Source organism: Frieseomelitta varia, unplaced genomic scaffold (genome assembly GCF_011392965.1).
Source record: "Frieseomelitta varia isolate USP_RPSP 00005682 unplaced genomic scaffold, Fvar_1.2 scaffold_293, whole genome shotgun sequence".
Taxonomy (NCBI): Eukaryota; Metazoa; Arthropoda; class Insecta; order Hymenoptera; family Apidae; genus Frieseomelitta; species Frieseomelitta varia.
Genome location: NW_025110027.1, coordinates 59470 through 84784, shown reverse-complemented (window position 1 = coordinate 84784; position 25315 = coordinate 59470). Strand labels below are relative to the sequence as shown.

The 25315-nt window shown below is 40.4% G+C and overlaps 1 protein-coding gene across 1 annotated transcript in view; it reads right to left on the bottom strand.

Annotated features, from left to right (window-relative positions):
* Positions 1-1399: 1399 nt before the first annotated feature.
* The window catches only part of LOC122529561 (transcription factor Sox-19b-like), an 81132-nt gene continuing 57216 nt past the window's right edge, over positions 1400-25315 (bottom strand). The window contains exons 4-6 of the mRNA XM_043655820.1: positions 18059-18253; positions 10980-11137; positions 1400-5255 (exon numbers count right to left, since the gene is read on the bottom strand). Coding sequence (XP_043511755.1) covers positions 4713-5255; positions 10980-11137; positions 18059-18253 — 896 coding nt within the window. The 3' untranslated portion in view covers positions 1400-4712. The remainder of the gene's footprint in view (positions 5256-10979; positions 11138-18058; positions 18254-25315) is intronic.

Below are 25315 nucleotides of genomic sequence, written 5' to 3'. Positions count from 1 at the left end.
TTCGACACCTGTCTCTGTGACGAGGGCAGAACGAGGTGCTATAATGACTGGTTACTGCGATTGCTTGGTAATTCTTTTTGGTGATTAGTGTGTCGTTTCGTTTGGATTTACAAGAATTGCAGATGGATGAGGTGTAACAATCAGACAGACTGGATCTTTTCAAAGATCAATTTGGTGTATTTTTACTTCGCGTTTTGTGTGAAAGTGTTTCGAAGAATCATCTGTGTGTCTGACATATTTCGAGGCTAATGACAATCTGTTACACTTTCAAATTTTATGACCAACCACTGGATACATATCAAGAAGCGTTATGTTACCAAAGATCCTCAGACATCTCCGTGCAATTCTGATCTTACCTAACAACTGAAAATATCCCAATGAATTACTTCGTATTTTCATTCCTCGGGCAACTCGCTTGACCAGTGTTCCAGTTAATGCGAGCGATTTTTTTCACGAAGAACTTTCCCAGAGAATTGGAGCTCTCTTTTATCGACCGCAAAATCACGTCGCCCCGGTGCAAGGTTGGCTCGTTCACAGTTGAGCGAGGTGTTTCCACGGTTTTCAGGGGTGTCGCATAGGTGCCAGACCGAATGAATGGCATCTACCACGGAATAGCGATCGCAGCTGTCGAACTTTGACAATGAACTGCCGTTCGAAAGCTTCTTCCAGCGTTTTCCGTCGCACCTCCACCGGCAGCGTGTCGGATTTCGATAGACGGGCTACTTGGTCCAACGGTGAAACGCGTCCTTTGTTTTCGGGGATTTTCGAGACCCGGACTCTTTTCAGGCGCGGGGTCCTTCGGATTTCGCGACCGAACGCCATTGTTCGGCGCCCTGTTGAATCGGAGAGACCAGACGCGTCTTCCGGATCCCTTGGATCCATTCAATCGATTCCCAGTTCTTTCTGCTACGCGAAAATTTCCACGCATCCTCTCAACGAACACGCCGTTAGAAAACTTCGTCGCAAGTTAATACGATGATCATTTTAATTAGCTTGATGCCGAAGTATCTTTTGCAAACTTTTTGAATTTCATTTTTAAATTTTACTTTTCAATTTTCGATCACGTGTCCTCCTGACGAAGTGGATCAGAGATTATCGTGATACTTTTGCTCACAGAAAGAAACATCTGGCTCCTTGTCAATCTTTCCAAGTCTCATTCTGGGACCATAGTTTTTAATTTTGGTTCTCTTAATGGACTTCCTTTGAATCTTTTGGCAATATTGAAGAATTAGACACTTAGATATTAAGAGTGAGAAACGAGACGTATTAAAACTGACGAAGAAAGGGAGAGAAAGGCCGGAAAGTGGCCTGATTCAGGGAACGAAATAAGAACGGAAGAGATCGGAGAGAAAGTGGATTTTAATGGATGAATTCAGCCGAAAACGAGATCGTGGTACAAACGGGCGATCACACGTAGTTCGAAGGATAATACTTAACGTTTATTTTTGCTTTTCTCACTGACAGTACAATATTTATAGATTACTTCTGCCGCTTTAAAGTCGTAATACTCGAATAATCGGTATAGTTTTAAGAGGTTTATCGTTAACGATACAAGTACAAAGATTACAGCGGGTTATGGACGTTTCACGAAAGTGTATCCCTCATTCTTTTCTTTTTCCTTCGTCGTTTTCTCTCGCGAAACGTCTATAAAAGCGCGCACACTCTCTCTCTCTCTCTCTCTCTCTCTCTCTCTCTCTCTCTCTCTCACTCTCATTTTTTCAGAGAAACCGAGAAATTACTGAATAGTTTCGTCGCGGAACTAAACAAACCGAGAAATAGCAAGAACCAAGAGGAAAACCAGAAAAGAAATGATAACATTACACAGATTCTCCAGTCATTATCAAACGTTATCAAACGTCGTATTCGTACTCGAGAGCTTTCGAGTTCGTTTACATCTGTGATGAATTAAGTAAAAAAGAAAATGGAATAGTAATTATTGGAATAGTAATAGAATTCTCGTGGACAATAAATAACTAGAAAAACAAAATGAAAGGATCGACGAAAATGAGGAATAAAATTTTCTATTTCCTAATCTTTTTAATACTTTTCGAAACGAGCGAAAGACGAAGAGACTTTTCCTGGCCTTTCTTCGATTGAAAAATGGCGAGAGGAACGAAACAAAAAAAAAAAGAAATTAGAAAGCGAGCAAAAAGGAAGCGACGATGTATCTTCTTTTAACGAGTCGAAGGGGTCTATGTACATCGATTACGAATCAAACGACCGCACGAAAAACACGTTCTCCTTTTAGAGGTTCCATCGCACGAAGCTTTCTGCTCATCCTGCTCTCTGTCTTTGTGTAAGTTCGTTCGAAACGAAACACCGTGGAATTAGTAATCGTCTAATGCTATCGATGTGTCTGTTAAAAAGGACGTGTCGATCTAGTAAAGTGGGTGTCGATGTTCGAAGCAGAATGTATGATAAAGGGCAAGTTCTCTACTATGTACGCGTATGTTGAAGTTTCGTTCAGATTAATCAAGTTGAATTGCAGATTATGGATTATAAATTCCTCTTTTGGAATGTTTTAATTTTAGAACTTCACGTGAAACGAGACACAATCAGACGAGATTTGAAAACTATGTAAAATTTTTACTTAGTTTATCGTCAAGCTTGTCGCTAGTTTCCGGCATTTAATTATTAACTTATTAACGTAAAATCTCAAATCAGTCATATTCAATTGGAAACAACACGCGACTGCTGTTTCTCTCAGATCGAAGAATAATTTCAGAAAATTTTAATTTCACTTTCAAATAAAAAAAAAAAAAAAACAAAATAAGGTTTACACTCGGCACGGTGTTTCAAGCTACTCGAATACAAGTGAACTGACCGATGATAGAATTAGAAATTCTATTTATCCAGTTAATTCAAAGAGTCCCGAATTAATTTTAAATAAAACGTATTTTAATAAAAAAACAAATCAAAACAAAAGCTCTTACGGTGTCTTTCGAGATAGTTGAAATTAAATTTAGAGACTAGAGGTTCACATTGAGACAAAGTGTTTCCAAGTTAGATTCAATTGACATCACGTGAATATAGAATCATTTTGACTAATCCGAACGATGCTTCAGGTGCTTCTCGTGGAATTTTAATTACTACGGTAATTATGGAAATTCCACTGGATTGAAAAGAAAAACACTTTGGGAACAGGGTGGCGAAAGGGGACTGGGGGTGAAGTAAGTTAGTGAAGGAAAACCGTTTTCGAGCGTCGTGCGCGATAATAATCCTTGCTACACTATTTACACGGAGACTATGTACAATTTCTTTATAATTCCATTTCGAGGATGGAAGAAACTCTATATCTGCGATAAATAATCGTCACGTGTCGAGCCCGACGCGACGCTTGGGGATGGCTAGAATACGGAGAGTATCGACTTCGTTGTTGCTTTCAACGAACTGCATCGTTGATAGCCCTGATTTCACTGCGATATTCTTGGTGATAATATATTCGTTGGTCCAAAAATCTTCGACATTCCTTCGTTAGACGAACTTTTAACTTGGCATAGCTTCAGAGATTATTCTTGCTTGATTTAGGAGGTAAATTTGAGATTCGTATTTAACACGTTGGTTATCGTACAATGATCAAGGTAAGATCAATTTTACCGATTAAAAAATTTCCAAAAAATTCAGGTAACAGGCAAATACGAAGCGATTAAGTGTTCGAAGCATTGTTGTGTACTACGTTTTAATTGAAATGTAAACTCACGTGATAGTCAAGCTGTTAATGTGTGATAATTTTGGAGTTGAATTGTTCTGTTGAAATATGAATCGTGAGAAAGAGGAATACAAAATGAGAAAAGCATTATAATGAACATTAAACAATCAAATATTTTTCTATGTGTAAAATACGTTTCTAAATAATTTTCTTTTCTTAATTTCTTTTATTGAACCCCTATATAGCTTTTTTATGCTGTATAACTAAAATTTCTTATGAGTTGTAATTCACTTAAAGTCCAAGAATAAATAAATGATTAAGTCTGATAGAATCACAAGTATAACATGTAAAATGAAACGAAAATCTTTTATATTATTAAATAAATTTAAATCTAATTTTTAGAAAACTAACCAGATAATTACCAACACATTCACATATAATACATAAATTCAACAAAACCTTTACTATTTTTTTCTTTTTCATATGTCAATCAATAAATCAAGAATCGATAAAATAACACAAACGCCATTGTACGAAAACTCGAACTTATTATTTTCCTCTTTCCAACTTAACAACAGGAACAATTCCACTCTTCAAGATATAATCACGTTGCCAATAATTCCATAATTCCTCTCTCTTTTAAAAACCCAAGGACTAACTCCTAAAAACCAAGAAGTCTCTCTGAAGCTACGATGAATATCCGCGACAAGACCCACGAATGTTTATGCAAATTCATCTCTCGACAACAAGAATTAAAGAAATCACACAAACCGATGTGAAACATTTCATTCGTCCGCTAAACGCTATCAAACAAATATCAATTTCAACCTGAATTTTCTATGTTTTACCTTGAGAGTATTTCCTAATATTTCTCCACGCACGTGCGCACATTCGTTTAGTGCGATGTCCCAGGCAATTTTCGCGTTCCATCGAGTGCATAAACATCCGCCGCCTATCCGCGTTACGTACGCCACGTCGTATAAATCTCCGGTGAATAAACGTTGATGGACCGAACTCAGGGCAACTGCTCGTCGAGAATGGCTCAGAGCTACGTTCTATCGGGTCAGAAGATGACAGTCAACGGTCGTCTGAACGATTCGTTTCCAGGCGTTGGTGCCGTTTGATAGCCACTGTACTGGCTCATTTGCGGTCCAAGTAAACCGCTGGTTTGCACCGGGCCTGGATAATAGGCTGGTAGACTCGCGCCAGGACTCGCTGCCGACGATGTGGACGTGGAACTCGCGCTAGACGAGCCGTGCTCGGTCCTCTCGTGCTGTTTGCTCATGTCCGGTGACTCTGCCGCTGGCGACCTCGTCGGACCACCGCCGACCACGCTGCCTGGACTGGACTCGTCGTAGAGCTTGTGCTCGTAACTGGGCCGATTGTAATCGGTGATAGCCGGCTTCTGGTCCATGTAGAGCTTCGATTGCTCGAAATAGGCCTTCGCGGAGTCTAAATAGCTCCGGTCCAAGTATGATTTCGGATTGGAGTCCAGGTACTTGGGGTCGGAGTACATGCTCATCGCCAGGGTGCTCGGTGGCATGTACGCTGCCCGGTATTTGTCCGCTTCCATCGAGTACTTCATGGCGTCCATCGAGCTCACCACCTGGAACCGAAAGAACGAAATTGGTCAGTAAGATTTTGGATGTCGAATGGTTTCAAGACGAATGTTCTCATGATTTTAAAGTATTATTAGAATTGTTCAACGCCAAGGGCATTATTATTTAACATTAAGGATTATTTAAATATTGTAAGCGTTTTGGTATTTGAGAAATTCATATTACAAGATCGTCGATCAACGGGGAAAAGAAATGGATTCAGACCGTGTTCGGACCTCAATCTCTGTATATACAAAGAAATATTACGATGTTACAAGAAAAAGTCACTGTAAAGTGTGAATATATATTGGAAAACATACGTGCAATTTAGAAATTGCATCATCTACAACAAATATTGAATATTAAAACTATATAGATTGTACACGTATAGCCATCAAGTGTGAAGTTTCTTAAAAAAAAAAAAAAAAAAGTACATGTAATACTAAAACATGTGAACATGTACTTAACTAAAAAAACATTCAATTACTCAATGCACGTTTTACGTGCACACACGTATTTCAGTACACGTACAAAACCGCAATCGTTAGCGCGAACGGGTCTGATTTCTGAGTCTACGGAACAGGACCTGATCCGACGTCGTCGTAGTGAACGAAGGACCACAGAATTCGCAAGGACAGTCCGCGAAGGATTTTTGAGCGGAGGAAAGAAGAGGAACCGAGTGGTAATCAATTGGACGTAGCCGGGGGAGGAGAGGCGAGCGAGGCGGGCTAAGACTGGATGTAAATCATCCGGACAAAGCCGCTTAACGATCCGACAAAGGTTCCGGCGCGGTCCTCGTCCACGAATTATAGAATCGGGAATAATCGCGCGCTCCTCCTGGCCCCCCCCCCCCCTACCTTTTCTTTTCCTTTTTTAAGAATCCCGTGGCAGTTTCACGCGCGGCGGACCATCCACCGTTCTCCGCGCGGCCCGAATTCTTTTTTAAACCTTGCAACGGTTATGAAATTTATAGCCATTGGTAGCTTTGTCCTCCGAATAGAACAAATCTCTCTCTCTGTAGTCTGTCCCGACGTGTCCTCGTCGTGGATCCGGCGATTTCGCGATTTGCGCTCCGGACCGAGTCGAATGCTTGCACCTTGAGGCCAGGCTTCTTTCTTCTTCGTGCCACCTTCTCGTGGAATGTTTATTTTTTTTTTTTCTTCTTCCTTCCTTCCTTCCAACGCGGGACTTTAATTCCTTTTGTTAAGTTGATTTATTGGAATTGATTAGACTGGATGGAGGTATCGTAGACGTTGGATCGAGTTTGGAATTCGAAGAGTGGAAATAGAACGACATTGGAAAATCGTAGGTGTAGTTTGATCGCAGAATTATCGAGACAAAATGTTTTTCTGTTGGAAATGCAAAAGGCCTTTTTTCAACTGTGCGGCATAAAAATTGCGGGATTAATTTTCGGGCCTAACCTCTCAGAGCCATAACTCTCAAGTTGTGCCAGGTATTCTTTCTACTCGAGGTTGTCTCGTGGAATTTACCAATTAATCAAACGTATTGTATATTGGAGCAATTATTCCATCCATACAAGCTAATTGACACGCTAACTACCACGATAGATTTAAATGATACTCTCACAAGTATCACAATGTTTAATTTTATTTACGCTTAAGATGTTTTAATATAATTTTTGTAATACAATATATAATATTTTACTTAAAATCTTGACTGAATAGCGCATTCTTTTATTTTACAACGTTGTCATGATGTTTGAAATTTATTATTCGACGATATTCATTTTATCTTACTCGTTGGAAACACTGATCTGAAGCATTGATGACCATCATGGCTCCATCTATCTCTGGTCACAGGTGACCAAGTAAACCCATAGATATAGTATAAGTTTAGTTTATCTAGAATTAAGGAAGAATGTAGCAATAAGTGCAATGTAGCAAATTTCTATCGTGAAGATTGCGCGTGCTCCAGGGCTGGAGCCTATAATCTAAGAACACTACTGATAAGCTTTTACTCGTTATGCTTTGTACATAGGAAAATACTGTATACACTGGCACAAAATAAACGATGTTAAAAAAAAAAAAAAAACAGGTGACCAAGAGAAAGACGAACAATTACTAATTTCTCAAAAACATTAACAATGAATTTGAAACCTGAAATTGCATAACTTATCGGAGCGTTGACCAGTTAAAATTCCACGGTCTTCATCGGTGCGTTCCAGTGGCTTTCGCTCCGGCAAGACTTAATTATCGTGCAACAGCACGTTATGTCGCCGTTCGAGCGTGCAACGAAACGTCGTACCGTTGTCCTTCTGTTTTCATTCACAAAAGCGGCTATTCTTCGCGTTGCCATGTGTCGTCAAGGATGGAAAGCGACGAAGGGAAGTGCGCGCCAACGACAGAGAACGAGAGGCAAATATGGGCAAGTATGGACGGAACAAAGACAGAGGAAGAGAGTGGAATGTCTTTTGCTAGCGGAGCACTTTATTTTCCAAATGGCTCTTCTCCGTTCCCGGGTCAGAGAGGTTGGCTAAAGCGAGAAAGTCAACCGGGAGCCATTGTTGCTGCCGGTTCGTCGATATTTCACCCACATCGCGCCCTCGCGTGGTTTTCCCCGACTTCGGAGCGACGTCGGCAGTGGACTTTCAATCGGAAGCTCGATTTTGTTCTTTGAATTTATGTACATTCTACGTCGAGCAGAATACCGGGGATAGTTAGAAGAAACTTGGTCTTTGCAATCTTGCTGAGAGCTAGATGTTCGGAAGTTTCGGGAAATATTGTCAGAGTATTGTCATGTCGCTCTTCTCAGGATCGAGGTCCCATTTTAAGCAAGTATCGCTAGTACAGTTGGCTAACGCGCGTCGAGAATTTTTTTGTTCCAAAATTGTAATATTCTACGAAATAGTAAATTTATTACTTCTCAATAATTTCTATCCAGCGATGTCATACCGACGAGTCCGAAAGGAAAAGAAAGCGACGAATTATTGTATACGGCTCGGTCACTCGTTACGGTCCGCAATCGGGTGGCAGCGCAACTAATTCAAATAATTTATTAAACGCACAAACGCTGCGTGCAACGTCGTTGCATCATAAAGATCGACCATTTATGTCACGACTCCAGAAATTCTTCATCGTCCACTCAAACACTCCTCTCTTTACCAACCCCTAATCTCATCCCTCTAATCATCTCTCGTGCAAGTTACTCCAACGTTTTCCATGAGCCACAAACTCGCGCAACTGTCCTCCAACCATCGTCACCCTCCTTTCTTTCGAGTCTCCCATTTCTCCATCCAACGTTTTCTTCTTCAACGAAGATGAAGAAGAAGAAAAAGAAGAAGCGACGAAGCCTGATTGGAAAAGAATGTTCATCGGACGTTGGTCGTGGCGGCGTGAAGATGTTCCTAAGTGGTAAAGCCAGCAATGATGGGCACACTGACGGCGATGATGGTGCGGTTTCGGTCCGCGAGGACGATAACACACGGCGCGGTGGCGGCGCGGCCGCTGCGTTGGAATTCTTCGCTCGTGCTCGCCGGTTCGCCAATAATAGTCGGCCTGTATCGCGCCGCTGCGTCGTTCCAGACGCGTCGGCCATTCAGCCGTTGAATGCAGAAATAACTAGCTATCTGTTTGTCTCCCGTACCCAGCTGCGGAAATTCATACACAGACCACGGTCTCCGGTTTCTGTTTGCGAAGCCACCCGGGGGCCCCTTTGTTGCGACAACGAATGAAACGTACCTACGCTCGTCCTCCGCCTCGTACATCCTCCTCTCTTCTTTCTCCTCTTCCCGGAGAGTCCTCTCCTCTCGCTCGGCGCGATGTTTCGCGTTGCTCCTGCTGCCTCTGCCTTCTCTCATCAACGATCTATCTCTCCCTTTTCGCGACGTTTCCTTCTGTTACGCGCGGATCGCTGCCCGACCATCTTCATCGATGGTTGTTCTGTTTTCTCTTTTTTTTCTTTCTTCTTTTTTTTTTTTTTTTTTCTTTCGTGACTCGATCGAGGACGATTTGTTGTGGATCCTCGGATGAATTTAGAGAGACTAATTGTACTGCATACGAGTATTCCCTATTAAGCTCAGACTGTGTTAATGAAACCCGTATTATAAAGGCTAGCATTTCACTGTTAACTTTCACCGTTAGTAAGATATCCTTCATGCGCGCAACAGTACACGCTTGGTTCGTGGAATAGCTCGTTATTAGCGTAAGACAACTTTCATAAAAAATGACTTGTGATGTACAAACAGATACTCCCTCTCCTTGCTATTATTCGATAAAATAACTTGATAATTGTGAATATAATTGTCTGAAATACGATGATTAAATTGTGCTGTAAAAACGGGAAGGTATTTGCACGGCGTGAATTATTTTGTTACCAAAAATCGTGTTCCAGATTTCGACTACCCTTTACAACAATATTTCTGAATTGTTCATCACGCTTGAAAGCGGTACAATACGGAGGAATGTTCCGAGATTGAACCGAGGCAGAATTTAAGATATATACGCTTCGGAACGATTAATAGAATTTCGCTTGTTTGCCGAGGAGAGGGACGCGTGAATGCAGCGATAAATCTCGAGATTCCCCGATCGAGTCTCTCGACGTCAAATTCCATTGAATAGGGACCCGCAAGAAATAACCGCGTGGGTGGCTCTTTTCCGCCGGCATCTCGATAACGCTCTCGGTCCCCGCGAGCCGTGTCTTACGCATTTTTCGTCCTTGACAAATGCGTAATCGCCGATGCTCCCCTTCTCGGCAGGATCGAACCTCTTTCCTCTAACCGAGAAATAATATATTACACCGGCGACTATTACCTTTCACTCGTTTTCGCTTTGACATTCTTCAATTTTCGTGAATAAAATATCCACGCTGGCAAGTTCTTCCCGGCTAGATGAATTATTTACGTGTGAAAAAAAAAAAAAAAAAAAAAAATGGCACGGCGTGGAAAAGGATTGAAAACTAGTTGAGACGATGAAAGTTGGGAGAAACGTCAAATAAAATGCATCGACTGCTCTCTTATTCTGCAGTACAATAAATGGAAACGTAGAGTCTAGCTTTTCTCTACTTTTCACAGTATAATGGCCAGAGTGATAAAATACCTAGACACACTCTTTTCTTTACGAAAGAAAGAGCAACGTGCATCGAATTCATTTACGATTTTACGTAACTTTACAAAGCCATTTCTTATCAGTCTCCATGACCGACATTTATAAAAAAAAAAAAAAAGGGATCTCATTCTATGATACGATCTCTAATTCGGTATTTTTATAAAACCGCATTGTATCATTGGAAATATAAATCTGCCAAAGACGTCGTTTCTTCTCCATCTCGGTCTTGTACCTTCAATTCTTAAACTTTCACGATGAGTCTCGCGAATGTGCGACATTTCATCGCGTTATCGATAAATAAACGATATATATATATATATATATATATATATATATATATATATATATAGACGACAAATGTATATCTTTATTTTTGATCCTAAAATTGTTCAGATTCTATCGTTTTATCTCATTTCTGCACTCTCTGTGGCAATTATTCGTCGAATTGCGCAACATCTGATGGCAATAAATTCTCTCAATGTTCGAAATGAACCCGGAAGTCGAATTGGTTTCCGTTTCGAGATCGCTCGCGGCGATTCGCGAACGACACAGATAAGCTTCGAACGAGAGAGATAAGAGAATCGACGGACGGGAACAACGCCGGGAACACGATGAAACGGGTTTTCAGGCAGGAAACGGGTAGTTTGTTTACGAGATGCATCGACTTACCTGAGCAGGTGCTCCCAGGCCCGCGGACATCGCCGCCGCAGACTGTTGTGCAGCCGCAGCCGCGGCTGCGGCCATGCTGGCCGCGGATAGCGAACCGTAAGCCGCTGCGGGCCCATAATACGAGCCCATTCCAGCTTGTCCCATACTGCCGGCCATTCCTGTAACACGCATAATTTATCCGCGTGCGAAAAATGTTGATAACTTAGCTGTTTGAAAGTCGAACGCTTTCCACGTGACGTAGGTGTCAAGTTGGAGTGCAGCGTTGGAGTTTCCATCGTTTTCGATGTATAAACGTAGGTGATTGTTAATTTATTGATAATTTAGCAAACCAGCGCATAGGCGATAATTAACTCCTAACTGGTTATTATTGGATCGTTGGTTTTTGGGAAATTTTTAATTACTAATCGCTGTCACGGAGGATAATTATTATTGTTACCTGAAACGGAACGATGCTATTTATGAAAAATTAATCCGAGATACATACAAGATGTGAGTGAAATTTAACCCTTGAATTTCTTTGAACTGAATTTTAGTTTCCAGTTAAAGATGCTTTAAATTTATACGTTCAATTTTACGAACAATTCATAATTGGAGGTGGATCTTCCAAAAATGAGCTTCGGCTCATGAAAATTTGAAATGTTCTGCATACACAAAATCAGAAGAATAAATCATACTGATAGTTTCCGTGTCAAACGAACAAATTTCGAAGACCAAAAGAGAACAACCCGTCGTGCAACTCACGCGAGACAAAATTTCTTTTTCCTTTTTTTTTTTACCAAAACACTCGTATTGACAATACGGCAATCGAATATCGCGATCAGCCTCGATCCTCATCTTTCGTCGATCGACAATGCCAATGATTAACCGAAACGGACCCACACATTTTTCGTCGAGATTGATATCGGGGAGGTCGTTCGCTTCGGGGCTTATCGATCATCGTCGTCGAACGACGGAAACCCGGCGAAAGAATAGCTATGCCAACGAACGCTCATTGTCGAAGCGTCGTGAACCTCCACCGGCGACGGAGAAACGTCACGAAAGAAGCTGAAAGAAGATGATTGGCGGCGAGATTTATGATCGGCAACGAGGAATTCACGGTCGTGCGATTATTAATCGTGATTTTGTAACCGATCGGGCTTCGTCGATGCCGGATGAAATTTTTCGGTATATCGGTAGTTGAAAAATATCAGTGACTGTATTAAATTTCGACTGTATTAACTATCGCGTCTTTACGAAAACCCGCCTTTGTTGTTTAAGAATTGTACAAATTTCAATTTTAGTGAGAATGTTTCACGCGTGATTGTTGCACGATTTTTGATTGATCAGTGGAGCAGAAGAACGATAAATGACAGTTTAAAAGATAAGATCTTAGAAAAGAGAAGCTTTTTATGAGATAATAAATTGTTGATTGATAATTCGTATTTGATATTTCCTCTGAGTAAGTAATTATGTAAAACGTGTACGTACACGAGGAATACATAATAATGTCAAATATTGAAAATACAAAAAGTATGGAAGAATGTGACGTTAATGATTTGAACAATGGTTATGAGTGAATTATCATACGATGATACACGTGATTTACTTTTTACATCTAGCTATCACAAAAATTTCACAGTCTTAAAAGAAACTGATGAAAACAATTTATTTATCCAATATATTAACTGTTCACCATTATAGCAGTTTGACACAGAGAGAAACGAATTGAATTGGAAAAATAAAGAACATTCAACAGTTATTTCAATTCAAAACGAACTACGTCCACGTAAAACACTCGATTTAATCGATCGTGAACTCAATTAATCGTTATTAACCTGGGCACGCTGGTGTCGATCGCTGGTTCCGATACAAACACTCAGAATCATCGTGATTTTATCGCGATTCTATAAAACCTCTCCGTCAGCTCCAGGTAATTCGTAACTTGTCTCACGTTTCTGCGAACGGGTCTCTCCCCCTCGGGGAACGATTCCCCCGTTTTCATTCACATTGCCGCGATATTGCAGCATAACCGAACAAAATTATTAATTCCAGCAATGGCAACGGTCCGATTAAGGCCGGAATTTATCCCATCGCCCACGCGACACTTCGAAACGCGACCGGTAATCCCCGATTTATCGGTCGTTACACCGTGTCTCTTTCTTCTTATCTTTTTACATCCTTCTTTATTCCTTTCCGTGAACCAACCACTCTTTCCTGAAGTTAAAGACACGAGAAAAGAAAATTCTAGCACTTGTGAAATTTTATCATTTATTTATTTAAATATTTCTTTTTAAATTATCTGCGATCGAAGTAATTTTTAACAGTTCGAGTGGCTTCTAACAAAATTGAAGAATTTTTTAATTTCTCTCTCAGAGATTCTCAGGCTAAAATGTTCTACTCGCAAGACAAAATTGTGAAGTAGATCGATCGTGGTACAAATCAGTTTAAACGCGCAGTTTCAATTGAAAATTGTTACGAAATGTTACAAGCTCTCCTTCCAAGGCTTCCTTGTTCCATTTTTCGACAAAACTTTTTAAAATTGCCCTAAACAATTCTTCAAAAATTCTGATCCCCTTCAAACAAATTTTGTAAGCAGCGATAGAAGTAATGGTCATAAAACAGATGATTCTACTTAGAAAACACGATCGTAAAGGATATTGGCAAAAGTTACTGATCCTGTTCCCTTTTTTCCATCACTTTCCTTCACTTAGTATACCTTTCTTCGTCTCTTCTTTCATACCTCCGTGCGTCGCTGCTGAACACCGCCCTTGCACGGTGGCACGCGTATAAGACAAGTGCGTGGGTGGTTGGGATAAATTATCGGCTTGGGCCTGGAATTTCTGGCCAAGGTTTCCGTTCGGAGATAGCGAGCAACGACTTAAGACCGTAAGTCAAGGGAGAACCTCTCTAGCCGGAAATTCGCGCCATAATTTCTTTTTCTTTTCATTTTTTTTTTTTTTTTTTTTTGATTTTTTTTTTTTTTTTTTTTAGCAGTCCGATGATATCGAAGAAAATGAAATTACCTACTATCTATATAGTCACGAAATATTTGAGATCTGACAACTGTATTTACTGTAAATGGACTGCTTTATCTGACCGTTTTATCCAGTAGAGATTAAAGTATTTTATCGTAGATATTGTGTACATTGCAAAAATAAAACTCATTAAACTAGATTTCTGGAAATACAGAAATTTCTAGATATATAGATTTCTGGAAAAATATTTCTCGACTACATTCAACTAATTTTACTATAAAAATTTTTATTTCCATTTTTCTTTTTTCATGATATAGGAATTAAAATTATGTTTCTTGTACCTTGTAGCATTTTAAATATAAAACAATTAAATTAAATCAAATTAAATACTTAAAACCTGTTATTTTTTAAATATGTTGTTAAATATGTTAGTTTTTTTGTTACTAATTTAATTTAAAAGATAATAAATTATTGCTAAGAATATTAATAGACCAAAGGATAAAAAGGATCACTCTACTTTATAAAGTGTTAAAATTCAGAAACACGATGGAGTGAAACACGTAAATTCATCGAATCTCTTGACGGATCGCTCCACTTGATCAGACTTCTTTTTTTTTTTTTTTTTTAAATCCTTCGACAAATTTATAATTCGTTTGCTTACAAAGTCACGTGCTTCCACCGTCTCGGAGCGTGCAACCATATACAGGGGTTAAGACAATTCGATAAATAAATGAGCCAACGACATGTTTATGCTCTCGCGTGCATAAAGCCAATGAATCGTTCGCGCGGACCACGACCCTTCCGCGCCGAAGGGAATTATTCGACGATTTATTCCGTGCCCTCCGTGCCAAAGATCCCCGAGATACCAGCGCCAACTTTTGACCCGTGTTTTCGAAAATAAACGCGGGAGACTTAACTTGTTTTGCGTGACTACTTAACTTGTTTCTCTCTGTTTCCTCTATTTTCCAAACTTTACGTATTGACTCTTTTGCGTAAAATCATAACGGCACTTTTTCTACGATCATGCTTGTTGAAAAGAGAAGAAACAGCGGTAATACGTGTCACTGTATATTTTAGTAATTAGAATAATTTAACCGACTGAAGATCATTTGTGTCAGACAGAGTCTATTCGGAGTTACGAAAAGAAATTCAAAGAAATTCAATATTTTATCATCTTTCTATATTCTACAATTTTATGGAATTCTAAGGTAATATTAAGTAAATTTTGTAATATTAAGGTAAATTATCGCTTGATCTTTAATAAATTTAATTATAGCCTCTCAAAGACCCATAGTCTCGTGTTACCCAAACCTAACCCAAATCTAACTCAAACCGACCTATGATATTCTTTTATGATGTCATAAAAATTAAACTGAACTTGAAAATTTTCCTTCTCTTCCTTTTAAATTAAATTTAAAACAGCTACACCTGGGCTGCTGGTGTTTCAAAAAACACCACTGCTGAAAACCGAAAGTTATACAACCATCTAGAAATACTCGAGAAAGCACAGAGAATTTACAAGGATGGATGTAGCAGTAATGAATAAAAATAAATTGAGGATTGAAACGGAGCCGCGATCGCGGAAATCGTCGGAAAATTCCGGAACGATTGTTTCAAATAAATTACGGGAATAAACTAAATTGTTAAATGGAGATTTCGTGCATCGAGTGATTTGTTCGCCGTCACAATTTCACGGCCGATTGTGCCCCGGGGGTTGAATCCTCGTTTTTTTTCCTTTGACCCGCCGCGTCGCGGAGAAATTCAAAATTACGTAACCTGCTATGAGGCGTGGAAACAATGGAGACAATGGAGACGGTCGGGACGTCAAACAAATCTGTGTAAACCTCCGAACCGAATCAGTGGGGAGGCCCTTCGTGTGTACGCGAACGCGATTCATCGACAACATCTGTTCCCCGGGCCGATTTCGCGGGGATGTTTCTCCACCGTAGACGGCGATAAGGCACGGGCCGATCGAAATCGACAGATGCCGATCTCGTAATTGAACGCAACCTTCGACCATTGTCGTGGCAGCGAAACGAATCGTAGCTATCAGTTGCGATCGCTGCGTTTCGAGTAGTTACGGAGTATGATACGAATGACGATTCGAAGACAGGTATGTAGCTCTAGGTCGCTGTTTAGTTTATTTTTGGTTCGTGAACTCAATCAATTTAGAAAATTCCAGCAAATGTTTAAAAACACATGTTGCAATGGAAAGAAGATCTGGCTGCGGAGCGGGCCTTGAATCTACCCGCTAACGACTTCTAACATACGAAAGTAAATTTGAAGTTGATTGGCTGTGTGTTTTAAACTACGACGCACGTTTAATTTATTGAGAAGCATTAGGGAACGAATAATGAAAACGATGAAACGATGTGCAAACGTTCGATGAATAATTTCTCTTTCTCGAGCATCGAATGCGAATTTTACAGTGTCAAATTAGAGGGAACCTCCGAGTCTTGTATCCAGAAATTAAAACAGAACTGTCTGTAAGAATTTTCAAAGGTAGTCCGATGAATTCGATTGAAAACAATATTTGAATCAGTTGGTGTAAATATTCCTATTTTTTCGTAAAAATAGAAAAAAAAGCCACACATAACATATATATTACTCTCAGCGAGTATCGTTATAATCAATTCTATTATCGCCAACCGACGTTCACCTTCAATTCATCTTCCACTCTACGCGACCTTTCGTCTCTCAGAGATACAATTACGCGCTTCATTGTACCTCGCCACCCTGGCCGAAGACAAACGGAATAATAAAAGTACAACAATGTGGTGGGGTGCTTCTTCAACGAAGAGAACTGACCAGACGCGGCAAAACTCATCAACTCGCCGCGAGTGTCAGTCTCGTTCTACTGTTTGCACAAGTGCATCGCCGGCAGGTAAGTAGGTATACGTTGATAATAAACGGCGATGGCCGGCGAAGGGAGCACTGGTCTTTGAACGTTAAAAACGGGCAACGCGTGAACCATTAGCGAGAGCGCTGGAGAAAATGGCGCGGAGGAAACGAGGGTCGGTCGAACCTCGAAGAAATCGCCATTATAAGACTTCCGACCACGGGAACCCGGAGGCATCGCCGGCAACAATGCGACTGAAACGCGAGCCGAAAAGATAAGAATATCAAAGCACTGAACAGACGGGACTGTTCCTCTTCTATTGTACGCCGCCGCAACACACCTTCGAATTGCGAGATTTTCACGGCGATCGATCCCGTTCTTGTCTCTCGCTATCGTAATTGCATTGTCTACCCGCTATCGGTCTCAAACTGTTTCCAGACGGATAATTGCGCGAAATTGTGCAAGTTCCTTTTTATTCCTTTGTTCTTCCTCTTTTTTTTTTTTTTTTTTCATTCGCTACTTGTTGGCGTTAAAGTTATTTTTCACGAAATGTGATAGAGAACACTCGAATTTTCGTGAAGCTTTCTTTCTCGACTGGTTGTACGGTTGACGTAGATCGAACGATAAAATGTTCAACCCTCGACAAACTTTCTTTGCATCGTCTTACCAACAATTTATTTACGAAGCACCAATTCAAATAGAATTATATAGTATTGGAAATAATCGTTCAAATGGTATTTTGTTGACTATATTTGATAACATGTGATAGTCTAGGCGTCTGTACAGATACTATACTATTATACATCGCATCATGCAACGCCAAATGCATTCATTATAATTGTCAGCAAATTATAAAAAGAGGAAGTCTGAACTAACTGTTGGTTAGATTTGCGTACGATGTTCCGTCAGAAGGGACAGAATTTGAGTTAATTCCTTTATGACTAGATATCTCAGAGAGATTAATTCTTTTTTCTTCTTATTGACTCGTTACGATATTAATTATTTACTTAGATACACCTAGTCAGAATATTTGAAGCTTCGTACTTTAAAGAATTAAGCACGAGAGATTTTTTTTATAATTGTATTTTCATTCTTTCCCCCAAAAAGTTTAGTGATTGAAATATACTATAGTTTTGCTGTGATTCGCTATTGACTTTGAACAAAAATTGTCTCGTTCATTCTTGACGAATTATGACCCTACACTTCTTTTACATTTCAATTTCTCGAGATACTTGCGTTACGATCTTTGTATTTTTCAAATTGGAAGCAGAAATGAATTGACTTACCAGCACGAAACGCGTCCATGGGCACGCTGGGATACGGAATACTGTAAGGATAGCCTTCCTTTCGCAACGTTTTCGGCTTCCTTCTAGGTCTGTATTTATAATCAGGATGTTCCTTCATGTGCTGTGCTCGTAACCTCTTTGCCTGATCGATGAAGGGCCGTTTCTCGTCCTCCGTTAAAAGTTTCCATTCAGCACCTGAAACAATGTAACGTTTCGATAGTTAGAAACGGCGAGCGAACAAGTTCCAATGTTCGAGTACTTTGAGCTTCGTTGAATGTCGATGGAAAAAATCAGCGGACAATTACAAAAGCGATTAAACAATCGAGTTCAAACGGAAATTTTCCTTTCGGAAAGTTTTACACTAGTGTAAATTTTTGCAACATTTTCCAAGTTTTTTTTTTTTGAAAACTCGTCAAAGTTCAAGCGTGAAAATATTTGAAGATTGATTTCCCACGAATCGTAGCGTTGATAGCGAATTAATAATTTTAAACATACGACGGTGTTAGATCAAAAGTATAATATGAAGTAAGATGAGTCACGAAGTAAATGGAGACTAACCTATAATTCAGAGAATATTTCATTTTGCAAACTGAATCTTGTCAAATTGATATTCGATGCGACAACATTTACATTTTCGCTAATGAACAATTTCGTTAAGCAAAAGAAAAAAAAAAAGAAAATCTGTAAGATAAATATGACGTTATTTATCATTCTTGACACACTTTCACCAACACACGCGTTAGCTTGCAAATAATGCACTTGTAACCAATTAAGCGTCAAGTAGTAAATATTCATAAGCAGTTAGCAAATTCTCCGTCATTCAATTTTCATCAAATGTCGTACGCTTCCCGTGTTTAACAATTGACGTTAAATACAGAAGTAAACCAGCTTTCCACCTAATTCTCGCGTGTTAACTCTGTCTGACCAGATTGTGGCACATTCTACTGACGACTATCCATCGTACGGAACGAAAAGTCGAGCGAAAAAATTTCGTTTCGAGAAACGAAGTACAAATTAAAGTATTAAATTCACGTTGAACAGCTGAAAGAAAGAGGAGCCGTGTCTTTTGGCTGATTCTCTCTCGACGAGCGCATGTTTACAGTTCGTATAAAGCAGTTTGTAAACGAGTGATGGGCATTTGGGCAACGCGTCCGATCAATGAGTACAAAAAAGATTCGGACGCCTGTGTTTACCCGATGAAATGGACGTGTTGTGTGCCGCCAACGGCAGAATCAGCCGTTATGGCTGAATTATCGACGAGCTCGTAATCGCGCCTCATTTCAATCGCGATTGTCCGCGTGGAAAATTGCGTTTTTTCAACGGACGAGAAAATTTTTTTTCACCCCTCCCTCTTTCCCGATTGATATATTCTTTCGATTACATTTCTCCGGACTCTCGTTAAAGGAGAAATTTGCGTTTCATTGCAATTGGACATGATTTTATTGGCAAATCGATTTCAAAATAGCGCGTTTGAAAAGAATGTTCTTGACACGGTGTTTTCAGTTAGGAAGAAACACGACGGATGAAGAAACAAACACGCTCTACATATGTAGATCTGATAGGTCCAGTCACGCAATAACAGCGACGACAGCTTCGAATGAAAGGTTCGAAACAATGGAACCTTTTCTCGATCGTAATAGTCTCTCGCGAAACTACAAGTAAACCCATTGGAGCACGAGCTTGCGTGTTTGAATTACTTATGTCGCTGCACGAGTGGTTTACGAATATCTTTTAAACTAGATCTCGACACGAAAATGTCGCTCTGTCATAATATTTCCAAACGGCGCTGGAAAACATTCGCGAAAAATCGGCTCTCTTTTACAAGATTGCTTATAAGTTATTCACAATCAAATTCAACAAATCATGCAGCTTGACGTGAATACCTACTTTCTAAAAGCAGCTCGTTTCAAATATTCCGCAACGTCATAAACAACTGCCTCAACTAACAAAATTCACTTTCATTTTCGAAAAAAAAAAAACTTCCGTTCGATTCTCTCTCGAGTCTCGATCGAAAATTCTCCGACTCGCTCGTCGTGAAGCGTGAAAACAAATGGCGTTGGCGGCGTTTGAAACGAGCGATTCTCGCGTTTGAACTGCTTCAGGAGCTGGGCGGGGAGAACGACACGGAATAACAGGCAGCCGTTTGCCCGAAACAACCGATGTTTTCGCGGCGAAATGCTCGCAACAGCCACCAGAGTCCCGTTGCTGTTGCTCTCTGTTTCGCCGCTCTGGTTGTTCCTTCGGCGGTAGCGAGCCGATTGTTTCGCCGAGAATTAATTACCACTTGTTGTCGGGGTGCTGGCTGCGGCTGTGTGTAGAGACAAAGCGCGAAGCCCTGGCGTTTCTGGCAAACGGAGGCTGGCCTCAAACGAGAAAACGACGCGCGGCGCCGCGCGCGCCAAGTCCGCACTCCGCGGTTTCATACCGCGAGACAAAGGGCGCCAACCTCGCGGCGACAATGGCCGCCGACGTCGAGACGTTCGCCGTCTTTCCACGTCGATCTTGCAAGCCGGACGAAGACAGAGCAGTGTTTCGTTTCGTGTGAAGTGGTTTTTCAGGGCTGGTCTCGTTCAAGGACTGATTTTGTTGATTTCAGACATATTGATAATACGTAATTAAACGGCGGATTTTTGTGCGTGAAATGAGAAATTTGAAGATAGAAAGTGGCTACGCGTGATGTGCAGAAGAAAAATATAAATAAATAAAATAATATAATAACAATATAAATATAATAATAATAATATAAATAATAGTAAGTAATAGCAGTTAATAATAGTAAGTTATAGTAGTTAATAATATAAATAAAAAAAAATAATATAATATAACAATAATATAAAGTATTAATAATAATATAATAATATAAAATATTAAAATATAAATAAATATATTAAAATATATATAATATAAAATAATAATATAATAATAATATAAAATATTCAAGGATAATAATCTGTATTATAATTAATAGAGAAAGCAATTTCTTTTATCAATTTCATAAAAATTTTATAATCATATTTTATAAGTACATAAAAATATGAATTCGCATGAAAATCCGCAGTTCGATAATCATACTTTTGGTAGAGATCGCACGAGTATCAATACAGTATGCAAACGTTGTTCCAAAAGGATTAACAAGATTGGATAATCGTTATTGAATTTGAAATAAACACGTAAGCCTTAAATCCTTGATTTTTTATTTCTTCTACTAGCTGTTTCACTACTGCACGGAGAATTTATAAGTTGGAATAAAAGTGTTCGAAACGGAGCGACAGATGAGATTAACGAATAAAGGGTTAGAGATGTGGAAGAAGAGTATTTGAACTGAGTGTTTGCCACTGTCGCGTGTAGGAAAATCTCTTAAAATATACAAGATGAAGAAGTTGAGTTACAAATTGAGCAGATGTTACAAGCGGAAACTTTAGTCAAACATTTGTAGAATTGAAATCAGAAACCCATACAATGAGATTATTGTAACTTTAATCAATTTCCAGTTCTAGCTCATTTCTGAAATTATTTATAAACCTTTCCTAGAGACTGAAATATTTCTCAACATACAAACTTCCATAGCTGCGTAATACACAAAAATTGTACGTCACATCTTATCGAAAAGCTTCGATAAACCAAGATCCTTCAAATCACAGACTCTTTTCTCAAAGAGTATCGAAACGTTATGTAATCGGCAGAAGACAACGACACGGGGGACGCAAATGTCAAAGAGGCGAAAGAAGACGGCGAAAAAACGGGGCCAAGGAAAGAGAGAGAGAGAGAAACTCGGGCGAGTTCCGACAGCAATATGAAGAACGAGCACGTTCCGGCCGGGCATACAACGGATCGCTCAAGAGGGATGAAAGTTCTCGATACAGAGAGGAGATACACTGGCGGAAATTCGAGGCGCACCGGAGTAGATACGGCAGCGAGAGAGGATGGGATTCACGTTGCCCGATGGATCTTTTACTCTCCTCGTTATTGTTGCTGACAGCAGGCAACGACAATGGAAAGAGTTGCTTGCTGTGTAGCGGAGCACACGATGGAAGAAAGATAGACAGAGGGAGAGAGAATGGAGAGAGCAGGCTAAACAATACAGACACGTGGTGGTGGTTCACAATGAACCTTCGAGGAACAGTTGCGAGAAAGAGAGAAACGGAACAGGGAATACGAGATTTTTGTCTTCCGGCACAATGTGCAGCGCTGATAACGCATTCGAGCCGAGCCCGACTGGTGTCGAGCCATTCTTAATCCTTGTTCCACAGCCCGTACCCTGAATGCGTTCAGGCAACGGGAAAGGAAATATAGTGTTTCGAAATAACAGTTCAATGGGAGTGCTGTTTGGCTCTCTGTTTCCAGCTTATTGGGATATTGCTCGTTGGATGGGGGTGCTACGTGATTTCCATTTCAACCCTTCCGGCGTTCTTTTTCGGCTTTGCGGCAATTTCTTTCTCTACAGATTGACGATCACACGAGATGATGAATCTATTTTTGTACATTTCCGAATTTCCATGCTATAATTGACAGATAAGGTTTTTTGAAGTATTTAAGGAAGTAGAAAAATCAAGCGAAATAGAAATATACTCATTGACGGTAAATTAAATTTGAAAATTGTTCCTCCGTCTAGAAACACGAAGAGAACAAGTGTGAGAGTCATTCCAAGTTTCAAAGGCCCTAGTGTGTCGAAAAAAAAAAGACAACTAGAATACTATGTTGGATGACCAACCCGGACGATATTGAATAGTATGCAAATACTGACAATAAGCTAGCAACAGTTCACATAAAAGTGGACTGTGAATAGTTAGTCACAAGGGCAAGATCCAATAGTTGGTCATCTATGCTCGTTCCCCTTCCACTTGACGATGATAACCCAATATATATAAGGACATGCTTTAGAGACATTCACCCTCTCTTATAACATTCTAAATCATTATAGAAACATTCAATATCGCTAACTCATAAATCATTCTAAATCATTCTATATCGTTAAGAGCATATTAGACATTCATCATATTCTAAGACATTCTAAATCATTGTATATCATCCTATTTCATACACGACCACGACTGTAAGGGAATAAACTCTTCTAAATTGTAAGCGTGTTGACTCCATTACACGGAATCCAACAACTATTCAATATATACTATTCAATATATATATATATATAATACTATAAGATATATAATACTACTCCAAAAATTAGTGTCCACTGAAAATCCTCGAAAAAACGTAAAGCCAATCCTTCTTTCCGAAGCTCTAAGAGGAAAAACGATCACGATAGTCGATCGATGCTTAAACTTAAATACGACCGACGACAAGTGCACCCTCGGGAAAGGATGGTTTCTTCCAGCGACGCTATTTACATTATAGCCTATTCCAATCGATACACGTTTTCCCAGTCTGAAAGGCAGGTGGCACGGACGAACAAGCGCGAGGGGGAGGGATGGGATAGGGGTGGCGGACGGACTTGCGCTCGGGGGTGGGTGGGTCGGTGTATTTGTTTAGAACAAAAGGTTCCCGGCACCAGTCGGTATTAGTAGGTAGGTATTCTCGACCACCGCTCCTTCCTCCTCTTTCCGTGCTTTCGGAGAGGGCCACCGCTACCAGAGAAACGTCGGCTGGCTCTCGTCCTTCTCGTCGTAGTCGGCGTCGTCGTCGTCGTCGTCGTCGTCGACGACGACGACGACTACGGATGAGGACCGGGCTTAAAGCACAATGGCGCCTGCTTTTCAGTCCTTTCGCTGGCGAACAATGCCGTTTATTTAACATCGTTTAAAAGTACAAAGCCTGTTAATTAATGGACGGGGTCGAAGAAGAGGGACGTGGAAGCCAAGGGAAGAGGAACTTGGACGTGAGAGGGCGAAGAGAGGACAGCCATGGCGACGGGGAACCATTGCTAGAGCGCGGCTTTTACCACACCAACGACTACGCGCTATTGCCCCGGCATTGCTATTTCTGAAGGCAGCTGCTATTAGTCCAGCGAGAACTACCACTGCCTCTGCTTTCTTCCACTCTCTTTCTTCCTTTTCTTCCTTTTTCCCCACCCCATCCTACCCTTCCCACCTCTTCCAGTTTTCTTTCATTCGTTTCCCTGATTGTCGGCGGGCAAAACTAGGCTACTACCGCCGCTGCTACTTACCGCTCCTTCCCTCTCTCCACCAATTTCGTCCAGTGTCTTCTTTCTACTCGTTCGTTCTCCCAGTTCTTCCCCTTTTGCACGTTCTTCTCGACCTTTCTCTTCTTTTTTCTTGTTTTTCCGTTTTATTTTTCTCTCCTCTTGCTTTCTCGCGAGCCTTCGTTGTTTGGAACGAAGAGAGGGGCGTCGGGCTGCGCGAGCGCCCATTTGTTTGGCCTTTGCGTATTCGTCGGTGAATCGGCCGAAGAACAGCGATTTTTTTAGTTAATTAACTACCCCCCCCCCTCCCTCTTGTTGAAAGGCTGCTTCGTTCTTTCTGGTCGTTTCTTCGACCAGGGTTACAATGTTTCGGAATTTTTTTCTGTCGTAACGGGGCAATGGTATTGTTTTATTATCGCGTTTTATCTTGGCGAACGTTTAAATGCTTTCCCTTGCGAACTGCAAATGGAAAACTGGAGAATAGGCCCCGTGAATGTTTCAACGTATTGTGCGACCATTTAGAAGTTTGTTAAGAAGATTTCGCTTCGCGACGTTGTTTCGTTAGTACCGTGTTTTTCAAAGGGGAAATGTAGAAAGTAATTTGCATCTTGTTTCAATTCGACAAACGTAAGTAACCAAAGGAACGTTTACGCGAGTTGTGAATTCTTTTACGTAAGGAAACTTCAAGGAAAGCGTAACTTTTATGAAAACATCGTCAGGGGATGAAATTCTGTGCTTGAAAGACTAATTTCCTCGGTAAAATTCTGAAAGGAAATTTTATTTCAGAATGTATCACGTTCTTTTTTTTTTTAAGGGAACACATAACCCGAGGAGATGTTTTAAGAGAGAAAATTCTATTTCAAGGGACACGGTTCTTTCGTTCTTAATTTAAACGTCACGGATCCTCCTGGCAAAAGACAGTGACTTCGTGAAAGAATATCGCACTAGTAGTTCCAGCGACAAGTTAAAAAACAGGGGGTGGCAAAGCGCGTTGCCAGAGCAGTTGCTGCATTGTCGATCGATCCACAGACCCATTCTACCTAGGAGTCTGTTCCCGACGATGAAATGTGGAAATTGGAAAATGTTTCCTGCATTTCCTGTCTGCAGGGAGACGCGACGCCGCGCCTAGGAGAAACAAACTTATTTCACGATAAAAA